At 33.5% G+C, this 12,091-nt stretch overlaps 1 protein-coding gene across 5 annotated transcripts in view; it reads left to right on the forward strand.

Moving 5' to 3' along the window:
- PIK3CA (phosphatidylinositol-4,5-bisphosphate 3-kinase catalytic subunit alpha) overlaps positions 1 to 12,091 on the forward strand; it is an 81,676-nt gene that overhangs the window by 51,324 nt on the left and 18,261 nt on the right. For all 5 annotated transcript variants that reach the window (XM_053918108.2, XM_053918106.2, XM_053918105.2 and 2 more), the window contains 5 exons: positions 3,512 to 3,757; positions 4,657 to 4,742; positions 7,597 to 7,702; positions 8,206 to 8,358; positions 8,449 to 8,583. In XM_053918108.2, the coding sequence (XP_053774083.1) occupies positions 3,512 to 3,757; positions 4,657 to 4,742; positions 7,597 to 7,702; positions 8,206 to 8,358; positions 8,449 to 8,583 (726 nt within the window). The remainder of the gene's footprint in view (positions 1 to 3,511; positions 3,758 to 4,656; positions 4,743 to 7,596; positions 7,703 to 8,205; positions 8,359 to 8,448; positions 8,584 to 12,091) is intronic.

The following is a 12,091-nucleotide window of genomic DNA, read 5'->3' on the forward strand; positions in this document are numbered from 1 at the left end:
AAGTTTTAAAATATTAATTTTAAATTTAAAAAATAATCACATTGTTTTTAGAACATACTTTTTGAAAAATAAATATTATTATAAATAACATTCTTAAGTTTATATTTTTTAAAAGGTTTTATTTATTTACTTTTAGAGATAGGGGAAGGGAGGGAGGAGGAAAGGGAGAAAAACACCAATCGGTTGCCTCTTGCATACCCCCAACTGGGGCCCTGGCCTGCTACCCAGGCACGTACCGTGACTGGGGATCAAACTGATGATCTTTTGGTTTACAGGCTGGCACTCAATCCAATGAGCCACACCAACCAGGGCTATGAGTTTATATTTTTATGTGGTAATTATTTAATTTGAGAAATTGATGACAAATTTAATCTGAGAGAACATATGCTATTCTTCCTTTAAATTTTATGTAATTAATATTTATGGATTTGACAGTATATATGTGGATAAGCTGATCAATGTTTTTGTAGTTATAACAATAGTTTTATCATTATTCAGATAAAAACATTTGATTTGGTGACTTTAATTGTGCTGTGAGGTAAGATACATGTTTCAGGTATTCTGCATGCAAAAAAATGCATCATGTGCTTTTCTACATACTCCAGTTCTATAGTGGAAATATTTTTATTAGCCAATAGGAATTGTAAGTAATACGAAATTTGCACAGGGTTTTCATGTGTCTTTCTTTTTATTTTAAAGGGGTTTATTGTATCCCTTCGAATATGCAATGTAACGAATAACATATATGTTCCCCTTGTCACAAAAAAGACACGCAAACATATTAACATGAGGCAGTTACACTAACACTGAAATATGGGGTATTTCATAATTTTTATCTCCTCCCAGACAATGACACTAGCAGTAATTAAACATCTAAAAAAAATTCATGATTTACTGTTAAATAAGATATCCTATTACTATTACTATACTCCCTATTTCTATTCATTAAAAACAATACCTATAAGGAACTTTGGCCAAGATGGAGACATAGGTAGATATGCTTTGCCTACTCACACAACCAAAAGAAGGACGACAACAAATTTAAAAAAGTAAATAACCAGAACTGCCAAAAAATCAAACTGTGTGGAAGTCCGACAACCAAGGAGTTAAAGAAGAAACACTCATTCACACTAGTAGGAGGGGTGGAGAGGACACGGGCAGTCCTACATTTGTGTAAGGATAAACTGGGAGGAACAACTGGGGAGTGAGACACTCCAGGGTTCCAGTGCAGAGAAATAAAGCCTCAAAACCTCTGGCTGTAAAAACCTGTGGGGGTTGCAGTGGCAGGAGAAACTCCCAGATTCACAGGAGAGTTCACTGGAAAGACCCATAGGGTCCTAGAAGGTACACAAATCCACCCACCCAGAAATAAGCATCAAAAGGACCTGATTTGTTTGTGGGTAGTGGGGGAAGTGACTGAAAGCCAGCTGAGAGTCGAGCAAGCAACATCATCCCCGCTCAGAGCCCTCCCCACATACAGTGCCACATTACAGTAACATGGGATGCCCCACCCTGGAGAATACCTCAGGCTCTGCCCCTTACTACATGCTCCGAGACGAAGAAATATGGCCCAAATGAAAGAACAGACCAAAGTTCCAGGAAAAATAAAACTAAGCAATGAAGATGCACAGTTCAAAACACTGGTAATCAGGATGCTCACAGAAATGGTTGCAAAATAGAGGAAAAAGTGAAGTCTGTGCAAAGTGAAATAAAGGAAAACATACAGGGAACCAACAGTGAAGGAAGGAAACCAGGACTCAAATCAATGATTTGGAGCAGAAGGAAGAAATAAACATTCAACCAGAACACAATGAAGAAAAAAGAATTCAAAAAAAATGAGAGGCTTAGGAACCTCCGGGACAACTTCAAATGTTCCAGTAACTGAATCATAGGGGTGCCACAAGGAGAAGAGGAAGAGCAAGAAATGGAAAACTTATTTGAACAAATAATGAGGGAGAACCTCAGTCTGGTAAAGGAAATAGACTTCCAGGAAATCCAGGAAGCTCAGAGAGTCCCAAAGAAGTTGGACCCAAAGAGGAACACACCAAGGCACATCATAATTACATTACCCAAGACTAAATAAAGATAAGGAGAGAATCTTAAAAGCAGCCAGAGAAAAGGAGACAGTTACCTACAAAGGAGTTCCCATAAGACTAGCAGCTGATTTCTCAAAAGAAACCTTGTAGACAAGAAGGGGCTGGAAAGAAGTATTCCAAGTCATGAAAGGCAAGGACCTACATCCAAGATTACTCTATCCAACAAAGCTGTCATTTAGAATGGAAGGGCAGATAGAGTACTTTCCAGATAAGGTCAAATTGAAGGAGTCCATCATCACCAAGCCTTTATTAAATGAAATGTTAAAGGGACTTATCTAAGAAGAAGAACAACAACAACAAATATGAACAGAAAAATGACAACAAAGTCACAACTGTCAACAACTGAACCTAAAAAAAAAAAAAAATAAGCAAACAACTATAACAAAAACAGAATCACAGAAATGGAGATCACATGGAAGGTTATCAGTGGGGAGGGGAATGGGAGAGAATAATGAGGGAAAAGGTACAGGGAATAAGAAGCATAAATGTACAAAATAGACAGGGGGAGTTTAAGAATAGTATAGGAAATGTACAAGCCAAAGAACTTATATGTATGACCCATGGACATGAACTAGGGGGAATGCTGGTGGGAGGGGGTGCAGAGTTAAGAGGAATAAAGGGGAGAAAAAAATGGACAACTCTAATAACAATCAGTAAAATATAAATAAATATATACATACATACCTGTAAGAAGCAACTATGCTTGTACCAAGCATATGCCAAATACTAGTTTACATTACCAAGCAAGACATAGTTCTGGCCTTCAGGTTGCTTCCAGTCTGGTAGACAGATGGTTAAGAAAATAGGCTATTATAATATGTACAAAGTAGCATTTATATTAGAAATTTCTATCCTAAGTACACTTTATGGTTCAAACCAATGTGTTTTAATATATTTTTAAAATACATTCTCTATTTTTATCAGTCTCCTCTCTCTGTGATTTTTTTGTTTTAATTTTTAACAAATGTTTCTCAAGAAATACTGTGACACGAGAGCAAGAGTACAGCAACCCTTGTTTTGTCATGGAAATGACATAATAAAATGATAGAAGCTCACCAAATGATGTTGCTTTTCTTTTAACAGTGCAGTGTTTTCATAATGAGTATCCTATGGTTCTTGTTTTTATTTTGATTTTTTTTCTTGATAGTTAAAGGTAGAATTATAGTGTCAAAGCTATTTTTTTATACAATTTATATTTTAATAGGTGCTTGCTTGATCCTGCACAGTAACCTAACTGCCAAATGTTAATATTTTAAATGTTAAATATAGCATCTGCTAAGAAATATAGTCTATAATTTTTTATTTTTTATCACCTTTGCATATTAGTGTGTAAATTCTCTCATAATAGTCTTACATGTTGCTTTTAAAATAAAAAAGCCTTATTAAAAAATGGCTTCTCCCTTAATCTTTCACAGTATATAAGAAGCTGTATAATGCTGGGGAGGATGCCCAATTTGATGCTGATGGCTAAGGAAAGCCTTTACTCGCAACTGCCAATGGACTCTTTCACAATGCCATCTTACTCCAGACGCATCTCCACCGCTACACCGTATATGAATGGAGAGACTTCTACAAAATCCCTCTGGGTTATAAATAGTGCACTCAGAATAAAAATTCTTTGTGCAACCTATGTAAATGTAAATATTCGAGACATTGACAAGGTAAAGCCATTTGATGCTTATTATTTCATATAAATTACCTTACGTAAACTTTTTATTGACCTAAATAATTAACTGTTGACCTGCAGGTTGTTTTCAGATGGCTAGAAAATCACCCATCCACCTCAGCTATTACAGAGCTTATTGTCCTTTTTCTGTAATTCTAATATCACTAATTCTTATATTCCAATAGTTCTAAGTGTTCATAATCCTAAGGTCTTAAAACCAAAAGTTTTACAGAATTTATTTCATAGCAAAACCTGACCCAACCTGAAGAAATGTCTTTTAATACCTTTATTCCACTACTATAAATATTATTGTGTTTCATTGCAGAAATATTAATATATTTATAGTGTTCTGACTTCTAGTAGTATTAAGTAATATTTAGTTTTGTACCTATTTTCTAAAATATGAAAAACTGTGAATCCCATACTTGTCCTAAAGTTGAGCCTATATTGATTTTTATTAATCTGATACTTCCCTGAAAACAGCAACAAATCTTGATGGAGAATCTGCATCAGTATTAACTTATTACATACTTAAGAAGAACCAAAAAGCTACATCTGAACAGAAACTTCTAATGGATTCTCTTATTCATATCAGTTATACTATTTTAATATTGTTTAATGTTGGTTCTATCTAGTGTGTACAGTGTGGGGCAAAAGTAGGTTTACAGTTGTATGTGAAACAGTTTATTCTTGTATTATTATTTATTAATTATTGCATTATTTTCCATACAACCAACTGTAAACCTAATTTTGCCCACACTGTGTGTGGCATGTGTGTACGTATTTTATATATATGTATGTTTGCATATATTTACCTCCACATACTTACTTATTTTTCTTTCTGTCTGTCTGCCTTTCTTCCTTCTCTTTTTTTTTAATTTCTTTTTGTTTTAGATCTATGTTCGAACAGGTATCTACCATGGAGGAGAACCCTTGTGTGATAATGTGAACACTCAAAGAGTACCCTGTTCCAATCCCAGGTAAGGGTGTATATGGATTTCTATCTTCAAAAGTCATATTAGTATTTAGCAATGTAATTAGTAAAAATAGTATAGTTTATGTCATTAGTTTTATACAAGTCATATAAATTACGAGGCATTTACATATAGAACATAAGGACGTTCTGTCATATCACAGGATCATTATTGATTCTCTGTACAATTTTATCTGTAGGGTTTTTCTGATTCTGTCCTCCCAATGTATCGAGGAGAGAACAAACTGTGGTTACAGTATTGTACTGATTATTGCCCCACATTTGATTCATAAGCCTAGCATTTTGTTCTTTTCTTATCTCCATTATCATTTACACCAAGAAGAACTGAAAGTTGGCAAACAACTCCAGAGCCAGACTACTCTGAGGCTGTTTTATGCACATTATTCTAAAGAGTAGCTAAATGTGACATTCAAATAAATCAATTTCTTAGGAAGAGGGAGAGTTCTTGGGAACATTTTAAATTATTACTGCCTAGGTATAATGATGAAATCAGAGGAAGTATAGTCCATCAGCTTGCCATCCTGCCATTTCTTTGCCTCTCTGTGTAGAATCATTTGGGATAAGAGTGTACCCCTGAATATAATAGTAATATTTTAAGAGAACTCAAATCGGTATTAAAGATTAAAGATGGATTTTGTGGAGTACAGTCAAGCTAACTAGTAACTCATCCAGAAGTAAATTTCTTAATGAGTTTAGACTGAATTCTAGGAGAGTAAAAAAAAAAAGTTTTGACCTTGTACTTAAGTTGCTAGAGATGGCCACCGCTCTAGAGTTTAGGTAAAGTTCAAAGAGATGGCAACCTTCTCTACCTGGAGGAAGGGAAATAGTTCCTCCCCCTACTTGAACCATTAGGTCAGAAAGTATGTCATTCAAGTTAGAACTTATGCTGTGGCAACAAACAACCCCAAGATCATTTAAAATTTTTGTTAGAACAGCAAAACTTGATTAAATTTATTTCCCACTCGTGCTGCCTGACTGTCTCAGGTTGAGGGTGTGGTTGTACAAGGAACAGCAAAACAATATTTGAGTAAAGAATAGCCAAATGTTTTCCAAATTTGATGAAAACTATAAAACCAACAATCTAAAAAGTTCAACAAGTCCCAAGCAAAAACCTCAAAATAATATTGGGTAGATTTATACTAGTTGTTTAAAAAACAAAAAGTAAACTACCTTTGTAAAAGTAAAAGGTAAATTTATTTAATGATATAAGATTAATATGTCAAAATTTTACTGAATTAAAAGAAGCTATTTAAAAGCACTTATATTTGAATATCTTAAAGAATTCTCAAGTCTAAAAGGTAAAATCCCTATGGTAGTAGTATGAATATTTAAGTAAACTTTCAAACTTTTCTGTATTTACCAAAAAAATTAGAGATAAAAGAAAATGAAGTTATTAGAAAAGATTTTAAAAATTCATACTGAGATTGATTGTTCCAAATCTATACTTCCCATATGCTAAATTACTTTATGATTTCTTCATAAATGTTACCAGTTATCTTCCAAACTAAGAAACAATTTGGACTATATATAAAACCATTGCCTAATAATAAAGAATTTAATTGGGGTGTGTGTGTGTGTGTACTTGAGAAGAAGAAACCTGCTTTATTCACAAAGTATTATAAACAACTACATACACAGGTTATAGCTCTCTTAGAAAATGTGGAGAATATTTCCCATGAACTCTGAGCAAGTCTAAAGATTTAGAAGTAATTTTAAAAAAAACCCTAAGTACAGTTACTGTGGACTTATCAAATCCCACAGTATTTCTTCTCCCTGCTTGTTGCTAAGTTCTGCCATTTTAAATGTCTTCTCATATTTAAGTGAAATATATATACATACACACACACACACATTTAACTTCATTCATAAGCAAAGAGACTAGAATAAATAGAACTTATTTTACTGAACAACTTTTATACCTTAGTTTGGCTAATTAAAAATAGAATTTTTATACTATCTTGTATTTATAATCAAAATCCTTGTTTTATTTATAATCAAAAATAGAATTTTGAAGAAGCCATTTGAAAAGTTTTCAAAATCAGTATCTAGCACTTGAGCTTTTGACATGTGCTTATTATTCTAGTTGATTTACTTCTGTTATCTCATCTAATCTTCACAACAACTTTATGAGAGTAGGTACTGTTTATCACATTTCCAAGACGAGACCACAAAGTAAGGGTCACACATGTAATAAAATAGTAGAAACAAGATTCTACTCTAGGTAATGTGACTTCTGAGTTCATACTTTTAACTATTGCTATAATCTTTTTTTAAACAGTAACAACTATGTATTTTACTTGGCTCTTTACAGATATGTTTACTGTACATTCCATAATACGAATATACCACAATTTACCTGTTTTACTATTAGACATTAGATTGCAGTTTGGGGATATTGTAAATAATCTGTTAATAGTCTATGCACAAATGCATGCGTTTCTTTGATTTTATACCAAGAGGTGGAGCTGAGTCTTAGGTCACTTTTAGTAGATCATGCTTTCCATATTGATTGTATAAATTACACCTCCACTAGCAGTATATGAGATTTCCTGTTACTACACATTCTAACCACGCCTTGGTGTCATCAGTCTGTATAGTTTTAACCAACCTCTTGTATAGTGATAGCTCCATAACATTTTATTTTGCATTTTGTGGATGAAAAATGATTTGACTAGTTTCCCATGTTTATTGGCCATTTGGATATGATCTTGTGAAATGTCTTCCATTTAGTCACAGTCCTGTTTGTTTTAGTTGTGTATTTTTTGGTGTGTTGTAGGAGTCATTTATATACTCTGGATAAACGCTTTTTTGGTAAATTCTTTTTTTTAAATATTACATAGGTGGAATGAATGGCTGAATTATGATATATACATTCCTGATCTTCCTCGTGCTGCTCGACTTTGCCTTTCCATTTGTTCTGTTAAAGGTCGAAAGGGTGCTAAAGAGGTAAAGTCTTTTAGAAGAAACAATTCACCTTTAGAAACTACAAATTATACTGCTTATCGAATTTTTATCAAGAAATGGATATTTATCTAAAATAAATAAAATATTTTAAAATTTTTAATAAATAATCATAGAAGAATATTTTGAGAGAGCTTCCAGTATTTATGATGAGTATGTCCTGAGATCAGATTGATATGATTTTTTGGACATGCAAGGCGACTACATAAAAATATCTGTTAAGTGACTAAATGCATGTATCTGTCTTGCTTCCTTTGGTTCATATTTCCTAATAATAATTAGAGAAAAGACATGTGATTTCAAACGGGAAAAAACAAAGCAACTTACTTATACTTTGACAAAAATAATATCATTTATTATAGACATAATTATGAAGATAGTTGTTGAATTCTGCTTCCTGGGGAAGAAAAGTGTTTTTGAAAGGTGTTTAATAATTTAATCCACAGAGTAGTATTTTTCTGTTTATTTGCTTGTTTGTTTGTTTTAAGGAACATTGTCCATTGGCGTGGGGAAATATAAACTTGTTTGATTACACAGATACTCTAGTATCTGGAAAAATGGCTTTGAATCTTTGGCCAGTGCCTCATGGATTAGAAGATTTGCTGAATCCTATTGGTGTTACTGGATCAAATCCAAATAAAGTAAGCTTTTTATTATTATAAATTAGAACTTTTTCCTTTTTTATGATAGTCAAACACAATATATATAATAATTTCTACTCCATCTCTTAGGAAACTCCATGCTTAGAGTTGGAGTTTGACTGGTTCAGCAGTGTGGTAAAGTTTCCAGATATGTCAGTGATTGAAGAGCATGCCAATTGGTCTGTGTCCCGAGAAGCAGGATTTAGTTATTCCCATGCAGGACTGGTAAGGAAAATGGCTTGAGTTTTCTTAAGTATCAATCATAATCAATGGATTTGGGTGCACACTCTTTGTATGGAAAGGGCTTTATGTGTTTTTAGTTACACTGGATAGCTAATATAGGCTCTAGGAGTAATACAATATAATAAAATTCTGTGTGCTAATATGTTTACTGCAGCTCTGCCTCTTAGTTTATTCACAGCTCTAGCCTGCCTTCATTTAACAAACATTTATTGAATGCCAACTCTGTGTATGTATTTATTGTACGATATGTAGCAGGTAATAAAGTTGCGACCTAAAGAGACCTCCATTGAGTATGCAGGCTAATGGTGAAAATAGACATTAAACAGGTAAAAGGAAAATATAAGATTATAGATCATGGTAAATGCCACAGAGGAAAAAACAATAGTACGGTAAGAATGACTGACTGAGGAGTGGGAGAGAAAGGCTAATACTGGATTCAGAAATAATAATCTTAAAGTTGAACCAAAGTATAAATGTACTGTTAGGTACGCTTGGAAGTAGAGGAAATTGCTTCTCCATCATAGTCCAGATTCCCTGCCAAAGAGTATATAAAATAGAATTTAAATATTGATCTACTTGTCTGATCTTGGCCATAACATTTGAACCATAGTATAACTGGGTTTAAGGACCATTAACTCTCACTTTTTTCTCAAGGGCAAAGGTGTCAGTGTTAAGAGAAAGAGATATTTTTGGGTTTTGTTATGTTTTTCTAATATTCATATTTATTACCCTTTTTTTGGCCTGGTTGTAAGTTACAGATAGACCAACCAGTGAATATAGGGCCAAGAGGTACTGAAATATGCCTACCGTATCTTACACATTCCTGAGTACAATAACAGCAGTACCCAGAGGCAGCTGGCAATCCAGCACTGAGGACTTTCAATAAGGAGTTCACCAATACCTTTTGCAAACTCAATTATAATAATAACCTTTACCCTTCCTGCCTATGCACTTCCAAAGATATATAAAAGGTATTTTAAGTAGGAATAAATGTAAAATTACTGAGTTTTGTCAGATACTAAAGTACAGTTAAATTTTTTGATATTAAGGAAAGATTTTCTTGAAAAATGAAGCCATTTTTCTGTAAGTTTAATTTCTTGATAATAATCGCTAACATCTATCAAGTGCTTATTACTGTGTATAAAATGCCATACCGATCACTTTTCACATATTATCTCATTTAATTTTAAAAGCCATCTCTATGAAGGTAGGTACTATTATAATCCTTATTTCACTAGTGAGGAAACAAGCTTAAAGAATCTAAATAGCCTACCTAATGTCACTGTTTAATAAATATTGAGCATCTTACTCTTAACCATTCCATTACAACTGAACAGGAATTCCTCAGTTTTTAAATTGGGGTTGAAATACTGATAAGCATTCCTATGACATTTCCCTGTCCAATTAGTTATAACTATAATTGGAAGGAAAAAGGTGATGTAGAAATTTAAAAATTCCCTGGCTTCATTATTCTGATTGGTATCTGTAAGTGTAAAAATAGAAATGTTTTACAAATATGAAGCAAAGATGATGGCCATTCTAACAATATTATGAGAAATCAAAGTTTTCAAAAATACTTCATTTTGACTATAGGTACAGGAAGAAGCAGAAGCAATGATAAGCTAGAATTTCTTAGATATGTATTTAAAATCCAGACTCAGTATTTGCAACAGGGACGAAAAACTCATTTTCACCAGGGGCCACATCAGCCTCGTGGTTACCTTCAAAGGGTGAATGTAATTTCAACTGCTTAACAGTTAAGGAGTAGTTACATTTATACAGTCCTAATATTATTTCAGCCCTTTGAAGGCAAACATGAGGCTGATGTGGCCGCAGTGAAAATGAGTTTGACGCCCCGATTTGTAAGATAGACACGTTCCAGACTCATGCATGACAGTTGATGAGCAAGCAGCTAGTTGCTTTCAAAGGATATTGCTTATTTTGGATTGTAACCTTGGATTTACTATGTCTAAGTTCTTACCAAGATGTCATGTAATTGTTTTTAATTGCGTTATTCTATATTAAAAATATAAACCTAAAAATAAGTAAATGATGTAAAACAATTAAGAGTCCATGAACCCAGACAGTAAATGGTAATGACTACTTTTCCTGGTTAATTGAGGGTTAAACATTTATTATCTCTCACCTGAACTATTTCTGTAGCCTCCTGACTGGTCTCCCTCCTTCTACGGAGCACCCAGCATAATATTTATTGAACGTAAATCAAATCACAACTCATCATTTAAATAACTTCCACTAAAAATGAACCTTTTACCCTGACCTACACATTTTACATGCTTTGAACAGGGATCCTCTCCCTCATCTACTGGGCTTCAGGCTCACTGGCCTTCCCACAAACTCATCCTCCCCCTAAGGCACTTCATTGTTCCTTCCATCTGCAGTAGTTTTTCCGGATCTTTTTGTGGATGGTTCTTCCTTGCCATTTACATTCTCAGAGACTGTTTGTGAACACCCAGTCTAAAGTAGTCACTCAGACATTCTCTGTTAGATCACCCATAGTATTTAAGTCAACTCTCCAGTATTTTTCTTACATGTTTATTAAATTTTCTTTTATACTGGAGGCCTGGTTAGTACAGGTTCTTTTACAGTTCTATGGCTCCCAACAGTAAGAACAAGACAAAGCACACGATAAGTGTTTTAATAAATACTTGTTTAATGAATATGTGCCAGTAATATTTCTTGATGCTGTTAGATAAATTAACAATGTTTAAATGTATAAAAACATGGAAGCATGGATGTTTGCTTTCACTTTTAGCCATTTGGAATATGTCTAATCCTTTCTAAGGGATGTATTATAATTGTTTCTTATAATACATTAATATGAATTCATAATTATTCATTATGTAGTTAATGTAGCTGTATTTAAAGGGAATAAATGTATTGCTTGGAATCTTGGAATTATACTGAAAGTTATGATATTTTCTTTTTAGTTTCCAAATATGCAATGTACATGGTTTTAATGGAGGTATTTCTTCTCCTTTTCTCTCTTATTTATTTTTACTTTTATTAAATTCAAAAGTCTTAACTGACTATAAGGATGTATTCAGGCAAAGATTATGAAAGAATTTACATTTTAATTTTATTTTACTCTTATATTTTATTTTTTTAAATATATTTTATTGATTATGCTATTACAGTTGCCCCATTTTTCTCCCCCTTATTCCCCTCCCCCCTGCATCCCCTCCCACCAGCATTCCTCCACCTTAGTTCATGTCACTGGGTCGTGCATGTAAGTTCTTCGGCTTGTCCATTTCCTATACTATTCTTAAACTCCCCCTGTCTATTTTGTACCTACCATTTATGCTTCTTATTCCCTGTACCTTTTCCCCCATTCTCCCCTGGACCCCTCCCCACTGATAACCCTCCATGTGATCTCCATTTCTGTGATTCTGTTTCTGTTATAGTTGTTTGCTTAGTTTTTTTTTGTTTTTGTTTTTTAGGTTCAGTTGTTGACAGTTGTGACTTTGTT

Source organism: Desmodus rotundus, chromosome 2 (assembly GCF_022682495.2).
Source record: "Desmodus rotundus isolate HL8 chromosome 2, HLdesRot8A.1, whole genome shotgun sequence".
NCBI lineage: Eukaryota > Metazoa > Chordata > Mammalia > Chiroptera > Phyllostomidae > Desmodus > Desmodus rotundus.